The sequence below is a fragment of the Cotesia glomerata genome, linkage group LG1 (genome assembly GCF_020080835.1).
Source record: "Cotesia glomerata isolate CgM1 linkage group LG1, MPM_Cglom_v2.3, whole genome shotgun sequence".
NCBI classification, from domain to species: domain Eukaryota; kingdom Metazoa; phylum Arthropoda; class Insecta; order Hymenoptera; family Braconidae; genus Cotesia; species Cotesia glomerata.
In genome coordinates this window covers 29283195-29308794 of record NC_058158.1, presented here as the reverse complement: position 1 = coordinate 29308794, position 25600 = coordinate 29283195, and the positions used below count along the sequence as shown (strand labels likewise).

General features: G+C 28.9%; 4 protein-coding genes across 7 annotated transcripts in view; 3 read left to right on the top strand and 1 right to left on the bottom strand.

The window, feature by feature from the left end:
• Positions 1–80: 80 nt before the first annotated feature.
• LOC123274967 (polyribonucleotide 5'-hydroxyl-kinase Clp1-like) lies at positions 81–1934 on the top strand. The gene is made up of 3 exons (XM_044742798.1): positions 81–512; positions 586–1622; positions 1720–1934. Exons 1-3 carry the CDS (start codon positions 417–419, stop codon positions 1829–1831), a joined length of 1245 nt encoding a protein of 414 aa, XP_044598733.1. The 5' UTR covers positions 81–416; the 3' UTR covers positions 1832–1934.
• An 821-nt stretch (positions 1935–2755) lies between these two features.
• Positions 2756–11905, top strand: LOC123274958 (serine/arginine repetitive matrix protein 1). 4 transcript variants are annotated; one of them, XM_044742775.1, is made up of 13 exons: positions 2756–3057; positions 3246–3335; positions 3439–3561; positions 5304–5474; positions 5614–5759; positions 5886–6080; positions 6163–6963; positions 7054–7179; positions 8636–9112; positions 9206–9509; positions 10089–10186; positions 10276–11176; positions 11287–11905. In XM_044742775.1, the coding sequence occupies exons 1-13, from the start codon at positions 3046–3048 to the stop codon at positions 11497–11499; spliced, it is 3657 nt and encodes a 1218-aa protein (XP_044598710.1). In that variant the 5' UTR covers positions 2756–3045; the 3' UTR covers positions 11500–11905. The 4 variants fall into 4 exon arrangements, with proteins under 4 accessions (XP_044598710.1, XP_044598711.1, XP_044598713.1 ...); XM_044742776.1 differs by having other exon boundaries at positions 2757–3057; positions 3264–3335; XM_044742778.1 differs by lacking the exons at positions 2756–3057; positions 3246–3335; positions 3439–3561 and adding an exon at positions 4500–4771.
• LOC123274960 (DNA-directed RNA polymerase III subunit RPC4-like) lies at positions 11895–15683 on the bottom strand. The gene is made up of 6 exons (XM_044742779.1): positions 15370–15683; positions 15179–15305; positions 13422–13728; positions 13074–13336; positions 12755–13009; positions 11895–12090 (listed from the first exon to the last, which is right to left on the bottom strand). Exons 1-6 carry the CDS (start codon positions 15594–15596, stop codon positions 11965–11967), a joined length of 1305 nt encoding a protein of 434 aa, XP_044598714.1. The 5' UTR covers positions 15597–15683; the 3' UTR covers positions 11895–11964.
• Positions 15684–18473: 2790 nt separating this feature from the next.
• The window catches only part of LOC123274953 (four and a half LIM domains protein 2), a 58930-nt gene continuing 51803 nt past the window's right edge, over positions 18474–25600 (top strand). Inside the window, exon 1 of the mRNA XM_044742766.1 lies at positions 18474–18794. Coding sequence (XP_044598701.1) covers positions 18744–18794 — 51 coding nt within the window. The 5' untranslated portion in view covers positions 18474–18743. The remainder of the gene's footprint in view (positions 18795–25600) is intronic.

The window sequence follows — 25600 nt, the reverse complement described above, 5'->3', positions numbered from 1 at the left end:
ATTTACTATATAATAGATTAATTTCACTTTAATAAATCAACTAAGGATTGAAAGTAAAAAAAAATCATTAATAATTAAAAAAAATCAGAGCTACAGGTTATACATAGTCGTAAAAAAATTTATATAAACCGTTAGAATTACTCGATTTTGAATATTAAGCTACATGATAAATTAAAAAGAGGGCGCTGTTGTAAATTTCTTGTATCAATTGAGAAAATAGTGAATGATGATATATACGACACAAGCCTACTATGGAGAATGAGTAAAATGTAAACAGATTTTATCAATAACAATTGTTGTCCAGATTTTTTAAAATTTTTAATAAATTAAATTTTATGAATTGATATATTTTTAAATTTTTAGTTTATTTTATTTTGTTTTAACAAGTAGTTTTTTTTTATCAAATTATTTTAAAAATGAATGAACATAAAACAAGCCAGGTATTTAATTTGGATCCAGAGAGTGAATTACGCTTTGAGGTTAATGAAAAAGATGAAAAAGTAACATTAGAGGTATGAATTTAATTAAATATATTAATGACGAATTTTTCAAATAAATAAAATCTTAATCAATATGTTATTATAGTTAAAAAACGGGTTAGCGGAAGTATTTGGAGCAGAGTTGATAAAAGGAAAAAAATATGAGTTTGGATTTGGACACAAAATTGGAGTATTTACATGGCAAGGATGCACAGTTGAGTTTACAGGAAAAACAGTCGCGTTTGTAGAAAAAAAAACACCAATGGCTCTTTATTTAAATTGTCATGCAGCTCTGGAACGAATGCGAGAGTTTGCTGAGAAAGATAATTCCACTGGACCCATAGTTATGATTGCTGGACCCCAAGACGTTGGTAAGTCGACTTTGACGAAAATTTTGTTGAATTACGCTGCTAGAATGAGCAGGAGACCGACTTTCGTTGACCTGGATGTTGGTCAAGGACAAATAACCATTCCGGGAATAATTGGAGCGCTGCCGATTGATAAACCATCGGATGTAGTTGATGGATTCAACACTCAAGGATCTGTTGGTTTCCACTTTGGCCACAAAGGTCCTGGTTTCAATATGACGCTGTACAATCATTTGGTATCAAGAATCGCAGAAGTTTGTTCTGACCGTATGGAGGCTAACAGAAAAGAAAAGGCAGGGGGAATAATTATAAACACTTGCGGGTGGATACTAAAAAAGGGTTACCGAATACTAACTCATATTGCCCAAGCATTTGAAGTCGATGCCATTATTGTTTTAGATAATGAAAAATTGTACAATGCGCTTGTCAAAGATATTCCTGACTTTGTTAAAGTTATTTTATTGCCCAAAAGCAGTGGGGTTGTGAATCGAGGCACTCCTTACAGAAGAATTACCAGAAATTTACGTATCGATGAGTATTATTACGGCACAAAGAGAACACTGACCCCTCATAGCTTTGATGTAAAATGGAGCGACGTAAAAATATTCAGTGTAGGCCCTTTATCAAATTCACAAGAAGTATCCAAAAATAAAGCTACCAAATTAATTCCTGTGGTACCGGGACCTAATTTGAAGAAACACATACTTTCTATATCACTAGCTGATCCTAATAAAGATGATATTGTACAAACAAATATCGCTGGCTTTGTTTGCATGTAAGTATTTTATCATTTAAATGATTTTTTGTTGTTTTTTTTTTTTTTTTATTAAATATTTATAATATTTTTTTTTTTTTTTTTTTTTTTTTTTTAGAACAAATGTGGATATTGCAAAACAAACTATGACCATTTTGAGTCCTCTACCCGGACCGTTACCAAATAACGTTTTACTCCTTTCTAGTATCACTTATCCTGATGACAAATAATCACAATCATAACTCAGCTTATTTTAAATATGTATATAATTGATATTTATTTTTTAAGACTATTTTCGTACATAGTATTGTAAATAAAATTCCAATAAAAAGCCAAGTCCACGTTCACAAGACCATTAAAAAAAAATTTGTTCTTTACAAGATATAAAATAAAATAAAAACAAACGAACTGTTATGATTTTCAGTAATTGAAAAAATAAATTCTTGTTGCAAATTCAAAAATTAATAAAAAAAAATTTGAACGTACTTGGTCATTATTACAGTATATTTTACTTTTTATGTAATTCTTGGAATCTCCCAACACATAAATTTATAGCAATCAGGCCAGTAATTGGATTTGGAGAATTACAAGACACTCATTGACACACACCAAGTACGTTTAATATTTTTTTTTTCATTTTTTGAATTTGTTACTTAGTTTTTTTTTTTTTTTTTTATTTTATATCTTTTTGTAAAGAACAAATTTCTTTTCTTTAATGTGCAAAAAAATAGATTTTTAAGTTAAAATACTATAAAAATTTACAATTTGACAATTATTTGTAATAAATTAAAATTTTAATACAATTGAAGTTTATGTAAAATAAATAATCGAAATATTCCAATAAAATTTGTATATAATAAATAATTTTGTGACATTAAAATTAGCAGTCTCTTGACAATTTTTTTATTTTATTTAACAAACAAATTTTTTCCGAAAAATTATTTTTAAAAAATTGCATTTTTAATTTTTTAAAAATTTGCTAAATTAATTTTCGTATAATTTTTTGTTAAAATTAGATTTTTACTTATTCCGTCTTATATTTTTAAGTAGGTATAGCGACATCTTTAAATATATTTCGGCTCCACTTCTTAAGTCACCCTGTCCACTAGGGAGACTATAGACTGTGTATACTGTATAGTCTCCATATTTTCCACGATGCCGGCGCCATGTTGAGACAATTGATCTTTTAACTTTTAGTGTGTCGTATACGTGTGTGCGTCTATATACTGATGAATTAACAATAAATATGATAATTAATCATAAATAAATATCTTGAATAATCCGTTTGGATTATTTAATTAAATTCCAATTAATAATCCTTTTAAATAACCTTGAAATTGTTTTCTTGATAAACATTAATTTTTTTGGCTGAATAATCAGCTTGTGTGGTGTGGTGTTGTGGCATCGGAACATCGGGGGGTTTTAGCTTCAATCTTCTGACAAGATGATGTACACGGTAAAATTATCAGTTTTATTTAAAACTTGCTACTAATGACTAAATAAATATTTATGATTCATTTACAATTTTATAAATTTTTAATATTCATTTTTATAGTCGTAACCTGTTACGTATGCTGTAGATGATCGTTGATATTATTTATTTAGTTAGTTAGTTATAGCTATAAATTTATTAACAATTAATAGGGTACTACTGCATCACAGGATACGCGATTCAGTGACAAGGAGAAAAAGCTGCTCAAACAAATGAAGTTCGGGGATTCTTTAACACAGAAGGTAGTTTATATCTTTGTTATCAGTTAATTGCAGTAATAGTTATTTTCCATTATTAATGCTATTATTATTTATTATTATTATTATTATTATATATTTTTCTTAGGTCGACATGACCAAGGTGAAGCTTGATACAATCAAGCCATGGATAACTACAAAAATTACTCAAATTCTGGGTATGGAAGACGACGTAGTTGTCGAATTTGTTTATAATCAACTTGAGGAGAAGGTAAGGCTCCAAATTATGACTCGTAAATTATTTAATTAAGCTCTCTATCAGTAATTAATAACATTATTAGTATTAAAAAATTAGATTACATTAATAATTCATCATACCAAGCCAAATAAAACATACTCTCACTAGGCTTTTTCCCCTCATCTTAGGAAACAAAACAAATGCAAATTAAATATTATTTCAGCACAATTTATCATGTCAACATTTGTAAATTACGATGTTGCGAAACATCGGATCTTTGGATATTTACTTTATTTTTTTTTTTTTTTTTTTTTATCTAAAAAAAATTAAGGCTACTATTTAGTCTGTTGTGCTTTTGTTTACATTAATTATAATTTAATTCGTGGTTTTAACTGCGATCGAGTTACATTTTTTTTTTTTTTTTTTTTTTTTTTTTTAAATATAATTTATTTTAATTTAAATTATTATACAAACATAATGCAAGAATTAATAACAATGAATATCTAACTGTATAATATATTTTAATGTCTTATCACATGTCTTTGAATTCTCCGTTAGTATAAGTAGAAAAGAAAGAGAGACAAAGAGAGTCCGATCGGTGGTGGGGCTCTATCAACCGATTTGTCCAAATGGCATTCGGGATGACTCCCATCTCACTCTACTTCGTCTTCAAACTACTTCCTCTCTTCGTCTTCTCGTCTCGGGATTATTCAATCCATCGTCAGCTGGGTTAATAATCATCGCAGACACTTGTCAGCTCTTCCTACCAGATCAACTGTGATCAACAGCTTCGTCTTCATCAACATCATCATCATCATTATCGTCATGGTCATCGTCAGAAGCAGCAGCAGCAGCAGCAGTTGCAGTAACTTCACCATCAGCCGCAGTAGCAGCAGCACCAACAGTAGCAGTACGAGTCAATCAATATGGTCATCAGTCACCATCTCAAGTGGGATTCATCTTGCCTAATTACTAGGCACTCCTAGAGCTGGTCATCGTCATTGACATCATAAGATGTCGATGGTATATCTTCTGTTTGCTGTCATGGACCACCGGCTTACATTTTGCCTGCAGAGCTGTGTAAATATCATCTGGACAGCGCCCCAAGGCATTTGGAGTACAACCACAACTCCAATATTCCGGTTCAGAGCTAGTGCTGTTCAATCTCTTGCTGCAGACAGGAAGATCACCGAGAGGAACAGACGAGCGTCGTATCCTGGGACTTAACTCAACGCTCTTGGAGGTATCAATCAATGTGTGTTATTTACGAGCTACTGGGTACATGTACAACATGGCAGTAGATACTCTCTGTCTCATTGATGTGACAGGTTGGTGATTACGCGTAACTACGGATTTAAATTATGGATTTAATCATGTTTAACAATCATTATTATTAATCTTATTAATCATTTGATAATGTATATTTAATTGCAGCTTTTTTATTTAATATAATAATGTTTTAGGTTGATGTCTGTTTCACTATGAGAAGTATCTAGGTGTACACACTAATTATCCAGTTTTTAATGTTAATTTTTTTTTCTAGCATTATTGTTATTTTATTTTTGTTAATATAGGCAACGAAGGGTGGTAAGATAAAATATATAAATAAAATATGAATCTGCTTTTTCGAGGGGGAAAAGCAGTTGATTGAGGAATTATTGAATAATTATTAATATTAATTATTATAAAGCATGCTAATGTCTAAGTGATTTTAATGAAAATTCATTAGTTAGCTGTGTAAAAAAAAAAAAATTTCTTTTTATCTATCTATCTAGTTTCCGGATCCAAGAAAAATGCAGATTAATTTGACGGGTTTTCTCAATGCTAAAAATGCACGTTCGTTTATGGGGGAACTGTGGGACTTATTAGTTTCAGCGCAAGAAAGTGCCAACGGTATACCCGAGGCTTTCTTGCAGCAGAAGAAAGATCAGTTGAAAAAACGAATGGTAAGTGGATCTGGTTAATTATTTTTAATTTTAGTTTACCTTCGTTTTTTATTTTTATTCAGATCGAGTTTGCTTTAATGCTAACATTATACTTATTTGATCGAGTAATTAAATATTTATAAATTTTTTGTCTCTGCAGGAAGAACAACAGCAACTACAAGCGTCTCTAGCTGAGAAAGAGAAGGAAAAAGAAAAGGATGATGATAAAATAAAGAAAGAAGAAAAAGAACGCGGTAGTTCGAAAGAACGTAAAAGAGATCGCAGTCGTGATCGCGATAGAGATAGGTATGTTTATTTACTTTTTTTTTTAAATAATAATAATTATTATTATTATTCACCGTTTTTTGATTATTTAATAAGTTTAAGTATAATGTGTGACCGTTTTGTTATTATTATATTTGTAATTCTTAGGAGCAAGAGAAGTCGCTCAAGGGATAAGCATCGTGATCGTGATCGTTCAAGTCGCAAACATAAGTCACATTCAAAATCGCCAAGTAAACCGGTATCTAAAGATAATGGTAAAGATGTTTCAGATATAAAAAATGAAAAAGAAGATTCTCCTCAACCAGAAAATGCAATTCCTGTTATGCCCATAAAAACTAAGCCGTAAGTATTCAAATAGTTAAAATTAAAATTTTAATAAAAAACGTTCCTAGAATTTAAACTAATGAATTATTTTCAAATATAGAGAAGCAGCTGTTGCGATATCGCGATTGCAAGCAAAATTGATGAGCATAGCTGATGGTAAAAAGAAAAATCGTTCGGTATCACCTGAGAGTGAAAAAAAAAAATCACGCTCAAAATCACCTTCTATTAATCGTCAAAAGAAATCAAAATCAAAATCACCAGCACCCGTAGCTGTAACAGCAACAACGACATCGACAGCTATAACTACAACGACATCAACGAAAACTAGCAGCCGTAGATCTAGATCACCAGTATCAAGGTCACGTAGATCGCGTTCTAAATCACGAGCACGCAGATCAAGATCTAAATCAAAGTCACGGCGTTCTAAATCACGCTCTAATGACCGCTCCAAGTCACGTAGATCAAAATCACGCTCGCGTAATTCACGCAGTAAGTCAAGATCACGATCTAAGAAATCTCGATCCAAGAGTGTGGATCGTAGTAAGAGTCGCAAGTCTCGATCGGATTCGAGTGACTCCGGGTCGTCTAAATCACGATCAAAATCACCGAGCAAAAGGAAAGATCACAAAAAACGAAATGCTAGTTCTAGCAGCAGCTCTGACAGTGGTGACGATAAACGTGGCAAGGATAAAAATGATTTTGAAATTCGCAAAAAGAAAGACGGAGTTCAGGCCAAGAGATCGTATCGTAAAACAAACAAAGATGATAGTGGTAGTGATAGTGATTCAAGTCGCGAAAGAAAATCTGGCATTAAGAGACGAAGTATTTCACCGAGGAAAGATCGAGACAGGTCGAGAGACCGTGACAGATCACGAGATCGATCTCGCGATCGTAATCGCAGGTAATTTATTTAAAGAGTAATAAATAAATAAATTTATTTTATCAATAGATTGAAGTAAACTTTAATTTCATTGTTCCTCTACGTTACTAGGCGTTCAATGGACCGTGATAGGGATCGTCGAAGAGATCATGACAGAGATCGTGACCGTATTGACAGATATAGCGGTGGTCGTAACATGAGGCCTCCATCTTCACGTCGCGCTGGTGATTGGCGAAGGTATAAATTAATTTATGCAAAAAATTAAAAAAAAAAAATATGTGTGTATCAGAGTACACAGGTAAGAAGTGAAACTTCTTTATGACATATCATTTTTCTACTATTTATAACTTTACAGAAATTGGGTAGATAAGGCTTAAGAAAAAAAATTTTTTTCGTATTAAATTAAAGCTATTTTAGATAGATAGATAGATAATAATTTTATTGGATTCTGGAGCCTAGGCTCCCTCAGAACCATCATCAAATATACATTTATAATTAGTGTATGAAGTACAGAGTTTTAGATACATAAAAATAAAATCAAAATAAATATAGTAATTAACAGTAATAACATGTTAATCATGCTTATAAATAATACTTGTGTTATACAAAGCCCAACAACCTTCAATAGCAGTAATAAACGTTCAATGTAGCAGATCAATAATTTTGGAAATAATAATCATAGCACAGTCTACAGAATATTTCGAAACTTTCGGCTTTTGTAATTTCAGCTGGCAGCGCATTCCAGATGCGTATACCACGAACAAGAAACGAGTTATCATACATACAACAATTAGATCTAGGTAGCCGCAGATAATATTCCCTTACATCGCCTCTACGCAACGCAACCGGCAAAAATTCTAAGTGACATTTAAATAGCTGACTATAATGTAAATATATTTCTTTGTAAAAGAGGCATGCTATAAAGTAGTTTCTTCTGTCACTCAGCTTTAACCAACCCAGCCTCTTAAAGTACGGAGTAATGTGTTCAGCCCTCGCAATTTTAGTATTATAGAAATGCATATAAATAAGATGAGTAATTCATTTTATCATTGCTCTTATTATAATTATTGTATTTCATCAATTATGATCGCATCATAATCATCATTGTTGTCATTATTTAGACTCTGCCATTATTTAATCTGAAAATTAGTTAGTCAGTTTACAAAAATTATATAACGAACTTAAATATTCAAATTTCACGTCATAACTTAATAAAAATAATTCAAAGCAGATATTTAATAACTTATTCAATTACACAGGTTATGAGTAAATAATTGTAATTATCTATTCAAAGTAATACAATTATATGATGACAGTTAATCTTGTAGATATGCCATGATTTTATAGAATTCAAAATTAATAAATAAATCATTAGAAACGAATAATTAAAAAAGATATACGTATACATATTTTTATTTTCTAATTATGTTTTGTTTTATTTTTAAATTATTAATTAATTTCTTTCTTTAATTATTTTTAGGATTAAAAATGTTTACTAGATTTATTCTTTACGTCGCTATACTGAACTTAAAAAAAAAAAAAAAAAAAAAAAAACATGGCGCGTAACCGAAAATTGTGACGATTTTTTTTACATTGCTATAAAATTTCTCTCATACTTCGATAAAGAAGTTTCACTTCAATAAATTTAACAGCCATCGTCAATATTTTCATTTGAATTTATTTTCTTTCTTAGGAGTCCTCCACGCAGAAGTCCATTAAGGTATCGTCGCCGAAGCCCAAGTCTCAACCGACGAAGACGTTCACCAGATCGTCGTCGCAGGTCATCGGAGCGCCATGATCGTCGTAGATCACTCGATCGCCGGAACAGCGGACGTCGATCACCAGACGTTCGTGATCGCGCCATCAGGTATGATAGGTCTTCTTCACGTGACAGATCTAGCAGGTTAGATCGCTCGAAGGATCGTCGCGATAAAGACAAAAGGTCGAGATCCCGAGATGCCCGCTCGTCGCTGGACCGTTCGAAGGATAGCAAGAAGTCTCCTGATCGTTCTAGAGATGCCCCTAAGGAGAAACCGAAGGAGAAGAAAGCTGTCGATGAAAAGCCTAAAGTTGTTAATGACAATTCACGGAAAGAAATTCGTAATGGACGTTCTAAGTCTAGCAGTTCTGACAGTAGTGACAGTAGTTCTTCTGATGATGAACAAGCTAGGTATGTTTTATCAATATTTTATACAGTATGATTCATGATTTTTAGTTTCGTTTATTTATTAACCGTTTTTTATGAATTTATTTATTTTTTTAGGAAATCAGCAGAACAGAAGTTATCTCAGGAAAAACGTGAACGTGAACAACGAGAACGTGAGCAACGTGAACGTGAACAACGGGAACGTGAGCAGCGTGAACGTGAACAAGCTGAAGAATTGAAACGACGAGAAAAAGAACGACTTGCTAAAGAGGAAGCAGCTAAACGCCAAGAGAAGGAAATTCTTAAAAAATTCGAGCCTATTCCTGCAGCCGTCCCTCCAACTATTCAGACCAAAAAAACTGAAGTTAATGTTTCACCGAAAAAACTTTCGGCCACATCACTACCTCTATCCCGACATAGGGTAAATTTAAATTTATATGTTTATTGAAAATTAACCCTCGGAGTACACTGAGGGTCATTTTGACCCCAGAATTTTTTTTATCCTAAAATATTTCTCGAAAATAGGTTCGTTTTTAATTAATTTTTTCAACATTAAAAACTATTTAATGCCTAGTTATTGACACTTGTAATTTTATATTAATGAAAAAAATCAAATCAACTCTAATAAATTAATAAATATAATTTTTTAATTATAAATTTTAAGAAAATTCATTTTTTGAGAACATTTAATTTTTTTAATTAGAATAAAATTGCAAGTGTCAAACAACTAAGCTGGTGTCAATAACTGGATCTTTTACCTTAATTAAGAATAATTATGATTGTATTCAAAAGAGCATTGTTTTGCCTACCAAGAATGTGATAACCTGAATTCCGATAAAATGCATAGTTTCTGAGACATAATTTTTCGAAAGTCAATTGGAGTCAATTTGACTCCGTGTGTACTCTAAAGTTCTGTTCGAAGATGCGTACTCCGGGGGTAAATTAATTCAATTATTTGAAATTATGTAGGAAATAACATATATTTTTTTGGTTTTTGTAGTTTTCAAAAAGTTTATCACGTACACCGTCACCTTTCAAGAAAACTGAAGACATTATTGCCGCTGCTGCGGCTGCCGCTAAAATTAAAGTAGCTCCCAAGTAAGTTTTATTAATAATAATGGTCGAAGAAATAATTATGAATATTAATTTAATAGAAATATTGATGAATTTAATTTAATTTTCTACAGAGACAATAAAGAAGATTCTTTGAAATCAATAACCATGCCACCGACTGAAGTGTTTCAATTAAAGAAAGACGATCGGTCATCATTCAAATCAATCAAGCTCCCTTCAGAAGACAGTAAAAAACCAGCAGTAAAAGCCCCAGAAGTAATTAATGCTAAAAAACCCGTTGAAGTAATTAAAAAATCTCGTAAAGACAAAGTAGATCATTCTTCGGACTCGGACGATAGTGATGAAGATGTAAGAGCTAAACAACGTAAAAATGATAAGTCGAGAAAGTCTAGAAAGAGTTCAGCTGAAGAAGAAAAAGTTGAAAAAGCTGACAGTAGTTCTGAATCTGACGATGAACGTACAAAACATTCAGATCAATTGAAACGTATTAAAGAAATGACGACACGTGCTGAATTAATTGACGAGCGTAATAAAGAACGTAAAATGGAAATGAGTAGAAAACGTGATACAAGTGAGGCTGATTTAAGAAGAAAATCGCGGAAAGATATTGAGGAAGAAGTTAAGAAATCTAAACGTCCTAGAAAAGACTCGTCTTCTGATGACGATGAACCCAAATCTAAGAAATACAGTCGTGAGGATGAGAAATCACGGTCAAGAAAGTCGAAAAAAGATTCTACTAGTTCTGATGATGAGCCTAAGAAATCACGTAAGCGACGTGACAGTTCCTCAGATGCAGAGAAATCACGTACTAGAAAAGCCCAAAAGGATTCAGTCGCAAGTGATGATGAACGGCCAGTTAAAGTTAAAAAGCCAAGGAAAGATTCTAGTTCTGATGACGAAGAAATTGAAAAGGAGTCTTCTAAGAAGAAGCGCAAAGGTGATGACAGTTCTGATGATGAAAAGATTAAAAAGAAACGCAAAAAGAGAGCTAAAACTAGCACCAGTGAATCAGAGGTAAATTAAATTTTTTTTTTTTTAAATAATTAGATTTCGTAAAATAATAAATATTATCGTTTTGTAAACTAATTAATTAATAAACTAAATAAATTTTCTTTGTTTTTTAGGAAAGTGAAGTAGAAGAAAAGAAACGAAAGAAAGAAAAGAAGCACAAAAAACATAAGAAGCACAAGAAGCATCGAAAACACAAGAAAAAGAAGGTTGCTGATTCTGATGAATCAGATGTGAGTGAAGGTAATACAGAAGAGCTCGAAAAAAAGCTTCGAGAAAAAGCTCTTAAATCAATGAAAAAAGGACACAGTATCGAACGAAGTGACTGAATGTTTTAAAAAAAACATTTTTTTTTTTTTTTTTTTATGATTAATTACAATAGAATGAGCATATTTTAAAACTATGTCACTTGACTGATGTGTGTTAAGTAAGAATATTTTCAATATTTTAATTTTAATTAATGATTATCATCAGTTTGATTCGGCTGAGATCGAACTTAATCACTCAGTGAATGAAACTAATATCTACTTTAATCAGTACATAATTTAGTGTGTAGTGTATCTCAAAAATAATTATAATACTAAAATTTAATAATTAATGTAATGGCAAGTATTTATATGGAATTTAAACGTGGTTATTTTTTTTGAATGCTTAATATTTGTAAATTTAAATGATAGCGTTATAATGAACGCTTTTCATCAATTCATTGACATAAATACACAAATTTAAACAAAATTATTTATTTTATTTATTCATTGATATTAAATAACAAAGTAATGAAAAAATTTTCTTAATTATTTAGCAAGGTTCAGTCGATTCAACATATTTTCAAAGTCAGGTGTACATATAAGTGTGCTATCAATTGGTCCTAGATTTATCATCTCTTTATTTTCGTCGTTGATCTTAGCTGCAATTATGTCCTGCAATCCCAAAAAATCCGTGGTTACGTTATCCAATTTTAAGTAATTAACTTGAATAATAAAGTGAACGAATGAAATAATAGATGTTGAAAAAACAAAAAAAAAAAATGTAAAAATTTCTAGCATTTTATATCGATTATTATTCAAGTTTATTTTTCTTATAAGATAAAAGCCCCAATAGATGATCATGTACCAGTATATGATCACTCCATGTATTTGTATACCTATATTTGTGAATATAGATTAAGGTGCGTTAAAATTCAATCTCTAAAAGCAACCTTTTAAAATTGGAATTTTGAGTTCCGCTTTTAGTAGGAGTTAGGTTTGGGCATTTCCTGAGATATTTTAATGTGTCAGGATTTATTTGATGCTCACATAATTGTTTAACAGGAGTTTTGTTGAAGCAATTTTTCTGGAATTTCAAAATTTCAAAATTTGGCCAAACGAAACTCAAAAAATTCTGTAAATATCAAATAAATTGTAACACACCAAAATATATCAGGAAATGCCCAAATACAGCTCCTGTTAAAAGCGAAACTCAAAATTTCAATTTTAATAGGTTGCTTTCGAAGATTAAATTTTGACGCACCTAATATAGATATACAAATACATGGAGTGATCATCTATTGGGGCTCTTAACTTAAATATAATTTATTTTAATTACCTGTCTGAACCCAATACGTGAACCGACTTCGACAACTAGACTATTCTCACCGAGTACAAGTCTAGCTTTTCCTGACCTGAGAATCTGTAATTTACCTATCAAACCAGGTTGAAGATCTCTTAGTGTACACAACTTTGTTATATTATTCAATATATTAGCAGACTGATTATCTGAACCAGTTAAGGCTTGATGTTCTTCAGAAGACGGACCAGCGTTTTCCTCAGTTTTAGGGAATCCAGGAAGGCAATCTGGAAACTAAAGCAAAGACAATAAATTTATGAATTTCTCATCAATTCTTATAAAAAGACAATTGACATACTCGTAGCATCATAAGTCCACTTTGTTTAATAACTTGTTGGACTTGTTGGGTTGAGTTATCACTCTGTGGTGGAATGAATTTGTTGGTAAGTTTTGGTTTGAGCTCTGGTGGAGGCACAGCAACACCGTTCTCTAATATCGTTGGTTTTATATCTCTTTCTTCTTCAGGCTCATCTACTGCCATCGGCTCGATGGCTCTTCTCTCATCGTCTTCACATCCAGGTTCAGCTTTTATTTTCTTAATAGATTGTTTTCCTTTTGTATCTATAAAAAAATGAACATAAATAATTAACACTAATAATTAAAAATATTTAATAATTAGATTGAGATTAAAAGAAGAAATAAAGACCTCTAATTAATGGCAAAGCAATTGGTGCGTTTTCCATATCGTCATAATCATAATCATCATCATCGCCATCATCGATGAAGTCATCTTTTAACAGTTTTTCCAACACTCTGTCCTCAGCATCTTTGTCGAAATCATAGTCCAACTTGAGTGTAGGTATTTCAATACTTCCTTTACTGCCGCCACCGCCACCACCTCCTCCTCCTCCTCCTCCACCTCCACCACCACCCCCGCCGCCATAACTAGATCTTCCACCAGAAGAACTAGGACGCACGTCTATTTGTATTCCTTCCGCAAATATTCCAACAGACTAAAAATAAATAGTTGAAAAAAAAAAATAAATTTAATAATATAAATAATGATACTGAAACTAGCAGGAATCTGAAATTTTTTGCACACCTCATAGCGCGAAGCGCTAAAAATTCCTCTATCCCAATCATATTACACTTATACAATGATATAAGTAGATGTACACCGGAAAAACACTTAAATTAAACCATCTTTTACTTTCTAAAATCATTTCATGTTGCTATTTTGGAAAAAAAAAACGTTTTGAAAAAAATTTTACGTGGACGTCCGGATGTCACCCTATTTTGGATGTACCAACGATTACTCCCGAACAAATTGATATTTCAAGACCGGACCTTTATTATTAGTTTAAGAATTCGATTAACTGGGTCCGTATTTCATATCAGTGATCTAGTTTACGTATTTTGTTTTTAATTGAATTTTTATTAAAATTCACTACGCGATACAATCGTACAAAGCCAAACGAACTTTTCTTATTTGTCACGTGGAAACTAAGTATGGCGCCACTTGATCAAGCTAGATTTTTTTAGACTGCGTGCGCATATGACAAGAAAAAAGGGCGCCGATATTTAAAAAAAAAAATATAAAATTCTCTGTAAGAAACTACTTAATTATAATTTTTTTTTTTTTAATCAATTACACAATTAATTTTTTTCTTAAAAAATGAATGAGCGTCATGAGGCGTGCACTTTTGGATTTTCCAAACTTTTTTGAATTTTTATAACCAATTATTATTATAAAAAATATATTTTTAAAAATTCAAACTTATAATTTATTTAAATTTCTAATTGTATAATTTCTTTCATTATAATTTAATTGTTACATAAATTAAAAAAATTTTTGGTAATTATTTACAAATGGGGTCAACCCATGTTGGGCAATATTAAATTTTTTTTTTAAATTGTTAATTTTTTTATGTACTTAAAAAAAAAAATATATTCAAAAACATCAAAAAAAGATAAAATAGAAATTTTATCCAAAAACATGAAAGCCAATTTTTTTTCCAACTTTAAAAGGCAAAAAAGCTATCGAAATCTTTATTTTTTCCTTTCACGATATTTTTTAATGACATTAAAGTTAGCTGTCACTTTAAAAATTTTTAATTTTATTCAACAATTAGGTATTTTAATTCTAAAAAATTATTTTTAAAAAATTGCGTTTTTAATTTTTTTTAATTTCTACATGTCAATTTTTTTTCTACTTCTTTTGTCATAATTTATTTGTTTAAAAAATTCTTAAAATTATCAAATATCTGCTAAATTAATTTTCATTATTTTTTACCATAAATGAGCCGTAAAAAAAAGCAGAATTTAAAAAAATTAAAAAATGTTAATTTTTCACCTAGTTATGGCCCAAAATGAGGTTGACCCTACTTGCAAATAATAACCAGATTTTTAAATGTCTGTTAAACTCAGCATCATTATAAATAATTAAAATAAATAGCAAAATACCTGGACAGCATTTGATTTTCCTCGGCCTCTTCCTCTACCACGGTCACTTCCCCGACCTCGGCCTCGACCTCTGCCTTTACCTTTGTTTTTACCAGAACCCGATTCATTATCAGCTGGCGTACTATCCCTGATTGAAACAAGATAAATTATCAACTCAATAAATTAATAAATAAAAACTAAAAAATACGTACTCTACTTTTTTACGTTGGACTTTTAAATTTGGTGCAGGTATAGCTCTGATACCAGCACCACGTGGTTTTTTATCATTACTCCCAAGTAATAAATTACGTGGACTAAGAAACGACATCAGACGTTCAGTTGGTGCTGGACTTGAAGTGCTAGTACTAGGTTGCGGGTTATCTGAATCTGGAGTTTGTTTTTTCTCCGGATTTTGTTTCGTGGGATTTGTTTTATCCATTTTTTAACAAGTAATTTGTCATCAATTACTTGAATAAAAATATTCCTGAGCAATAATTACAAAGATAACCTCGAAAAATATAAGAATAAATAACCACAAAATTATTTAAAAAATAACTTATTCGTTCACTTCATAACGAAAAATATTAAAATATTTATTTTTAATTGAAGAATTTTTTAAATTAATATTTCACTAATTATAATACATTATTAATGCTGCATCAGACGCACGTGAAGAATTAAAACTACTTGTGCAAACATGCTCAAAGTAAACATCATGTTCACGAGCCTTCTTATATTTGGATGCGCGCGCATTTTTTTCCCGCGTAATTTGAATTCTCGGGTTTTTAAACCGCCCAAGCGTCACAAAAAAAAATGTTGACTTTTTGGCAGATTTCACGCAACAAGAAATTAAAAAATAAATAATCGTTAACTTAAATTCAATAAAACATTAACAATAAAAAATTTGTGCCGCTTGGGCAGTTGCTTATTGATTATTGGTTAGTTGATATTTATTAAATGTATAAAAATATAATAATAATGATAATAAAGATTGTTGATAGTTTTAAAGTATTAAAGGATTAAAAGTGATAAAATAGTTTTAGCAAAGCAGCAAAAAAATGTAAATTGGATAAGAGAATAAAGAGAACTTTGACATTTATTTTTATAAATTTTTTATAATTTCCGCTTCCGTAGTATAATGAACAATAAAAGGACCTCAACCCACGATAATAATCTGAAATACGAGTAGAGCTATTGGGTAAAGGTTATAGCATCACAAAGATACATTCGCGCTTTAATGATCGATTTATCGATTGTTTAACGCTCAATTTAATTTCAATAATGTAGGCGTACAAGAGTATGTACATGTGTGGTCAATGAACAATTATTAAATAACAATAATAATTATTATTATAAATATAATTCAATGAATTATGACGATGACTTGATAACAAAGTTAAATATTTAAATATTTACATTTAATAATTGCTCGTAATATTAAATTAATACAACCTAATTACAGTATTCGAATAACATGATATGATGAGGTATTGTGATAACTTTTTCGCCCCACAAATTTTGTTATGCAATATTTAAATTGAAATAATGAGATATTTTGACAAGTTTCAGATCATCATACTTATTATTTTCACATTTTCGAAGTACGTACTCTCAAAAGGTTCTTGAAAATTCCCAATTATCTTTTGAGTGGAAAAAAAAAATAAAACGACAAAAGTAGGGCACTCTATTTTGGCATTTAAAAAATTTTACTGTCGCGTAAGAGGCTTAACTTTTTATGTGAAAACTTATTTAGCTACAAATTAAATAAAAAAACTTCTATCATAAAATTTAAATTTATTGAGAAGTTAATTTTTAAATGATAGAACAATTTTTTATCAATTAATGTAATTTAAAATTTTATTGTTTCAAAAAAATTAAAACATCAAAGCTAAAAAAATATAAATAATAATTATTTTAGATAAAAAAAATGATAATTTTTTGCTTTCTCAATTATTTAATTGGATCTGAACCTGAAAAATACAAACTACTAATCGGAAATTTTTTTTTTTAATCTAAATTTTTAGAAGATAAATTTGTTAAAAATTCTTCCAGAGAAAAACTAAAAATAGTTTTTAATTAAAAAAATTGTTAAATAAAAAATATTTTCAGTATGGATAGTAGTAAATATAAGTCTACGGCGAATGAAAGAACACATTACACATATAACCAGCTGGTGATGAGGTCATCGTATGGTTTTTTATCCGTGGCGGCAGTTGCGACGCGGAGCTCATAAACGCCGGCCGCTACACTACTACATACTTCATGTGTCCAGTCCGTCCCAACTTCTGCCGCTCTTGTCTTTTCTACCATATCGTACACTAAATATTGTTAATAATATAATCTAGTAAGTGAATGTAAGCCAGTAATTGTCAATTCAAGTAACTAGTAGTGTAGTGTAGTGTAGTGTAACGAAAACAACCAAATAAAAATTCATTAAGCAATAATATAATGTTAGTTAATATTTTTTCGCGCCTGACAGATGCACCACGTGCTTTTAGCTCGCACTACTCACCCGCACAAACTAAAATGCAAGCGCAAACTGCCGGCAACTAGTAAATATAAATTCAATTTCTTTCTCCATATTAAATTATTTCACAAAAAATAAATATTTTGCTATTCAATATTTTTTCGAACAAACTGATAGTTTTTTTTTTTCTACCGACTAAATTTACAATAAAAATTCAATCACAATAACTTTGGTGAAGTTGAATTTTTTTAATCGAAACTTTACTTGAGGAATAATTTAGAGGGTTGAAAAACGAATAAAATATTGTTTGGGCTTGATTGCGATTGGAGTAAAAAATGATTGACAAAATAAATAGTTGATTGCGACCGAATGTTAGCTCGGAATACTTGACGACGTGAAAAAATATTTTTAGTGACCAACAGCGATTTGTTTACTCGATGTGTTGAAAAAAAATTGTAGAATAAATATAAATAAAATAATAAAATAAATAAATAGTATGCGCAGGAGTGATTGAAATTACCCCACGTGCGTTAACGAAATAAAGTATAACAAAAACCGCGCAAGCGCAAAACTTAACTCGCTGGACTTGAGTTTTGAATTTCGTGGTGCTGTTCAAAAGTGCAAGGACGACGTGCGCGTTAACTATTCGTACGCTCCGAAATAATAAACATTTTATTTCTATTTAAATATACCTTTTTTTTTTTTTATTTATTTTCTTTAATTTCAAGATTAATAAATTAACAGTATATTCATTTTTTTTTTCATTTTATTTGCTTGAAGAATAGTGAAATTGACGAGTATCAATAATCGTGGTTATTATTATTACTTTTTAAAAGTTATTGTGAATAGTAGTTTTTCTGGCTGTGACAAAGCGGTTTTTGACTTCTCAGTGCGTCATCGTAAAAAAAAAGTATCTGGAATTTTTTCTATCTCAAAGTTGATTGAGTGATTAATATATTTATATTTGTTTTGGGAATTAATGACTCAAAAGTCTTTCATAGGTACAATTAGCGGTTTGAAATCTTGATAAAAAAGTATCTCGACAACTCAGTGTTAAAAAATGTAAATTTTACGAGCTATTTAAACAATTATAGTCATCAGTTAAATTTAAAATTTGAAATGAACGGAGACAGGCTGATCGACGTCGAGAATTTCGAGGGGCAATTGAAGGTAAATTTTATTTCATTAGTTAAAAAATTATTAACAAGATAGTTATCTTAAGTTTTCATTTTAGTTATTTATAATTTGGCGTAATTATAAGTTGGTAAATTAAAGGGTAGGTGAAGAGTACAAGAGGTACTTCTTGTTTGAAATTTAATTTAATTTGTCGCAAAGCAAGCACTGGGTGCAGAGTACTTGAGCGATTTAATTGAATAATCAGGATTGCAGGTGTACGTTTTTGTCTCAGGTGCGATTCTACGCGATGACATATTTTCTAAATTCGTAAAACCAGTATAAGTGAGAGTGTGTCCTTCAACTACACAAGTATGTATTGAATATATCTATATCTATGTCTATAGGTATTATATAGATATATATATTATACGAGGATTGCGATGTTGTGTGTATACATAACACAACACGCATGAGATGAAATTAATGTCGACTTTAATCGGCTGACTGCCTACATGCTCCAGAGACTTGAGAGGACTGAATGGCATTACGTGATCTTGAAGCAAAGGTTTGGAATAGAATTCCATTTATTGAAAGATAATTATTATTATTACTATATTATAATTCAAAAACTCAGAAGAAATATGTCTAAAACAGGTATCGTCGTAATTTAACAAAATTATTTTGAAACTCTCGGCCATTATTTACAACATACGTCGATTTCTTCATAGGTAAATTTTTATGTATATGAACTCTGAAGACAAATAATTATACTAAATAGACTAAATAAATTATACAGCTTATATATATAATGAATAACGTAAAAATAACTCAATTTCACGGAGAATGTGACCGTGAAATAATTAAATCCGAGATAATTTCCAAGCACTGACTGATTATTTAAACAAAATAAATGGAGTAATTTACTATTTTCTCATAAAATTGTTTCCGCGTAACGCGATATGACTCGGAAGAAGGTACATAGATAACGATACATACGTATTATCCTTGATAATTGTGTCTTGAGCAACAGAATTGTTTGTAAAATGAATGTTTTATTTAGAGTGTTAAGCCTATCATTTATCATACCGTGAGTCACAACTAATTTTTTTCAGTACATAAGAGGTTATTTGTATGTGTAAGAGTTATGTTAAGAAGTCTAAGTACAGTATTTTAATTTTTAATCTAGAGATCAATCAGTGGCAAAAAAACTGTTTATTGACATTGAATCCGAATACTTTGCTGTGAACTTATTTATTATTTATAAAAATACACCTGTGATTTATTTTATTTAAATGACGTTTTTATAACACAAGAATTTTTATCAAATAGTGTGTGACGAAAAATCAATTGACATTAAAAGATCTATTGTCTGTCAGACAATGCACTGATACAATGATTGTACGCATATTTAAGTTCCATCTCCCACGTGGATTCCTTTTTTTTTAGTTACAGCTTCTGGAGTTAGCTTTGTAATTTATTATTATTTATAATAATTTATTATTGTTGCTTTCACGATGTTGTAACAAAAATATATTTAATATAAATCAAAAGTTGTAAGATTAATTTAATTAAAAAATAGCTTGAGATTGTTGCGGGTAAGAAAATAGTGTAATTTAAGTTATGAAGAAAACACGCGAGGCGGTAGATAAGAATTTATAATAAAAAAATTTTATAGCCAATCGTTTTTTCTGCAAATTTTATCTTAACCAAGTATTGACTATTTATGGCAGCCAATCGAATGCATCGATGCAATTAAAGTATGGTTCCTTTCGCGCGTATTTAAAACATAGCCTTAGGGCTTATCTGTTAGGAATGTTGGATAGATGTGTATCTAAAAAAGGAAAAAACTTTAACCGTTTAAATATTTTCATTTGCTTCTAATGATTTATTTATTATATATTGAAAACATGTTTCAGGTTATTTATTAATTTTAATTATTTTTATTGAGATGTTTTATTTATTTGGTTTTCCGTCGTAACAAGATATACGATTGTCCGTCCCAAAGTTAAGACGGTCATAAAGATGCATCGATTTATATCAGCATTTGAAAGTGTGTTGGTGTCTTCGTTTACGAGCTCTTAGCTGTTAGAAAATAAAATCAAACATTTAAATTGTTGAGATAAATTATTTCTGAAATTGCGAAACGTGATATGAAATAAAATGCATTTTAACATAAACAAAAAAATTTAATATTTTAATGAGAACGTTTTATAAAAAAAAAAAAAAAAAAAAAAAAATAAGTAAAATATATTTTATTCAAGAAAGTTGTAGCTGTAGTTTCTGAAGATTACGGGAATAGAATTACTTATATGCATTATCTTTCCTTTCCATTTGTATTTCTCTTGATTAAACTGTGAAATCAACAGATTTACTTACGGTGTTAACGGTAATTTTTATTTGTAGTTACAAATTGGAAAAAAATTTATAATTGTGCGCTTTATTAAAATTATTAATTTTAATTACCCGAATAAATACGAGATATAAAATAATAATAAAAATTATTATTATTATATATATATTTTGATATTAATAAAAAGTTTATTAAGCTTAATAAATATACTCTTCAAATATATATAAAAAAAATATTTATTTTATCTATTTTAAACGTAATTACAAACAAATGTAATTCTTTGAAAATGAACAAAAATTGTTTAATGTATTTTGATAGTATATTTTTTAAGCTTTATAAACTTTGTATTAATACCTACAAAAAAATTTATAAAGTTTTTTTTTGAGGATCTAAACAAGAATAATCTCTTAAATCAATGAAAATTAAGAAAAAAACTATATAACGGCGGAATTGGAAATTTAACTCTAAATCATAAAACAACCAGAAATAGGATTAAAAAAATGGATTGGGTTCGTGCAGAGTCATCTTAATTACACCTAAAAATTTATAGTTTTATAAAAAAAAAAATACTGTACTTGAAAATGGTCGTGATTGTATTGATTAATTTAATGACAAGAAATTTATTATAATACAAATAGATATTTATGAGTATTTGTCTATTTTTTCCCAAACTACCCGTACTGAAAAAAAATATATGCCGCATATACGGGGACAAAAAAAAAGTATGTGGCGTATATATTTTATATGTGCGACGTATATGTTTTTTGTCAGCATATATGCGCATATATATTTTTTCAGTGTGGGTATAACAAGTAAATTATTTTACTTCTAGGATTGATATACTTAGTCTAAGAGCTTTTGTATATTTTTATGGGAACAAATAAATAAACTATAAAAAAATTATTTTCTGAAGAATAAAATTCTCACCGTCAAAAGCTGTAAAATTTTTTCTAGAACTAAGTTTACGAGTTATTTTAATTTAAATGCAAGCTTAATGACAACAGTAAATAAAGTTTTAAAACGCTTTAATTTAAATTGAAATTCTTCCGAAAGTTTCTATCTACCGTGAGAAGACATAAAGATATTGTGAAGAATTTAAATTTCGTTAATTTATTGAAATTTAAAAAATGTCAAAAGCCAACGAAAATTCTATCAGTATCTAATTTCTATACATAAATTTATCGTACACTGTACATACGTATTCATGATAAAGTAACAAGGGATTTGTAAAATCGATTAAGTGATTGTCCTAAAAATATACGAAAGTAAGCTCGCGTGATTCAACAAATTTCAGAGCGTGCAATGATTAAATATCGCTAAAAAACCTCTGAGATTACACTTTTTGTGTTAAATAAACAAGAACACAAATTACCTGTCTAATTAACTAAAAGGCGTGCGATAATAAGAAACGCAAGAATTTAGAATTATTAAATAAGCAAAGAAGAGAAAAGCATTCAATTTATATAAGAATGAGTTTTTTATTCAAATAATTCAATTATTGTACTTTGAATTAGCCATTTAATTAATTGAATTTTTTATTTTAATTTCACCGTTTTAATTAAAAATCCGGGTTTAAAATATTTCAATTAAATCGTTGGCTAATTTATCGAGTAAACAAATAATTCCCGGGAGGTAAATAAAAATATTTGAAGATTTAACGGGCTAAGTAGGTCTTTTGGATAGTTATGTAACTATAAAACGACCACACCTAGAGAGTATTATCGAAGCTGCACCCTTGAGTCCCTCATGATCGACTATACCTTCAATATTGTTATGTTGGAATCTTTGAGTGTTTCCTTTTCAAGGAAAAAAAGAAGGAGGTATCTATTAGCTCAAAAATTGTAAAAAACATGAAGCAGATTTAACAAATAAAAATACAAAGCCGTTAAGGTCACTGAGAATCACACAAACGCTTCTTATTAATTTTTTATTTATTTTTATTTCATAAGTTTTCTTATTTTTATTCACAATATTGACGTAACTCAATAATTTCTATTTATGTATTGGCAATCAATTTCTTCGTCAATGTTTATTGAGTATATTCATAGTTGGTAAGAAAATGCGCGTTACATATTAAATATACCTGTAGGTAGTAGATCTCAATTCACACTATTGTTTTTCTTATGATATTGAAAGTTCAATTTGTAAGGCTACTCAATAGTTTGTTTAATTGCTTCCCTTATATATCATACTATACTGTGCAATTTCTCTAATTTAACCTTGTAATTCATCGCTCTGCTATTTCCTTCTTTGTTTTCCTTCTCTTGTTCCCTTATTTCATGTCAAACTTGATTTGCGCTCACTTCAGTAATTAATTTATCGCTGCTTGGATTTCTTAGCAGTACTTTATGTATTTCCGTTGATAAAACAACACTTTGTTTAGAATTCAAAGTTAATATTTTGCACTGAAAACTTTTAGCTTTTACTTTGTGAATATTTTTATTGATAAATATAAATAAAAGCTTGGTAGTTTTAAATAATAAATGCTTCTTTATTGGTTTTTCTTTACCTTCTCGAAAGAAATCTTCTAACAGAAATTTAAATGAAGTTAATATTAAATGATAAAAATCCTATAGGATTAAATTTGAATTTTATTTAAAATTGATGAGGGTTAAGTATAAAAGTTAGCCTAGAATTTTAGTGATAAGTTGACCAGTAATGATTTTTTTAATGTTAACGTTATAAATTATAAAATAGGCTTTTAAAAAATTATGTATTCATTATAATGAGTAATATAACTAAGTTTTTTATAGGGATGTACACTCTTTAAAAATACATTAGTAAAATTTTCTTTTATTGAAATAGTAAATACGAAAATTTTATCAAAATAATCTTTAAAATTAACACTAAAAATAAAATTAACTTAATTCAACAGAAAAATTCTTGAGCAAAAATAATAATTTTAAATAAGAATTTCATTGTTTTGAATCAAGTCGAAAAATTCTTAAATCAAATAAAATTTATTATAGTCAAGAAAAATTTTTCAGTTCAAGAATTTTTCGTCTGAAATTGAGACAATAAAATTCTTCAAAATGATCGTCTTGGCTTAAAAATTTTTCTCTTGAATCAAGTTAATTTATTTTTTTCAGTGAATAGTTAGTAAGAAAAATTACTACTTTATTTTTGAAATGTCACTTTCCAATTATTAAAAAAATCTACTAATTTAAAATGTAACTATTTTCACTAATTAAAAAATTGATTGCTTTTAACTACTAATAGTATATTTTGGACATTTTATAAAAGTAAATTTTAACTATCAATTAGTAATTTTTTATGCTGATTCAGTTTTAGAGAGCACAAAGAGAAGGAAATTAAATAGTTAATTTTTAATATACATAATGGTAATCATTACTATGCTAGATAATATCGAGAATTTTTTAGAGACAAGAGTTATTTGACAGATTAGTTTATGAATTCTCTATTTTGATAATAAAAAATTAAAAAAATAAAAAGTTGTATTATTAAATCAAAACAAAATGAATGAAGGTAACAATTTTTTGTAGATTATCACTATAAAAATTTGCTGCCGCCTTAGAGCGTTTTGTTTAAGTAAATAACTCGGTATTATATATAATTATTACTATAATTGTTCATGTGAACTAGTTAGTTTATTTTCATATTTATTTTATCGACGTTAGAGTATAAATAATTAATTGTTATCTTTTCATTTTATCTATTGAGATGTTTATAAAAAAGTTGAATTTTATTTCTAACCAATTGTATGGATACTGTATGTATTTTTGAATCAATAAATATTTACTTACTTACTTACTTATCACTATAAAAACTCAACAGCATTCAAATCAGATTTGTAAAAATACATAACAAAAAAATTTTTTCAGAATAATTTTGACAATATGTAATTAAAATATTAATTTGAAGGTAAATAATAATTAAAATTTTATGGTTATGACGTAAATCATTTATTTATAGTTATTAAATCTATGTGGCATAGAACTTAGGATTCTACACTGATAGAAGGATTTATTTGTATTAAATAATATTTGTTAGTAGTTAACAAATCATTTATTAGAGACCACTTTTTAATACTAAACAAATATTTCTTAGTATTTAAAATGATTTGTTTATATTTAATAAATCTGATATTCATTTATTAAATATTAATAAATCTTTTTAAATACTAAGAAATATTTGTTAAGGACTAACAAATGGCTTCTAATAAATGATTTGTTAAATATTAACAAATCTTTTTAACTATAAACAAATCCTTCTATCAGTGTACATAGTTTTAATTCTTATAGATTACAGTGATATTTATTCTTTACTTAGTTACAATATAACATAGTTATTATTATTACCGGAAATATTAATAAATCCCATTGTACATAGTATTATGTATGATTTTATTAAAAATGAGATTCGTAACAATGGAAAATGGTAAATCTAACTATTTTCTTTTCTCAGTGTAAAATTATTGAAAAATCAATTTAAACTATTGTCGATAAACGAATGCATAATTTATAAGCGATTGCCGCTCCTTGACTGGTAA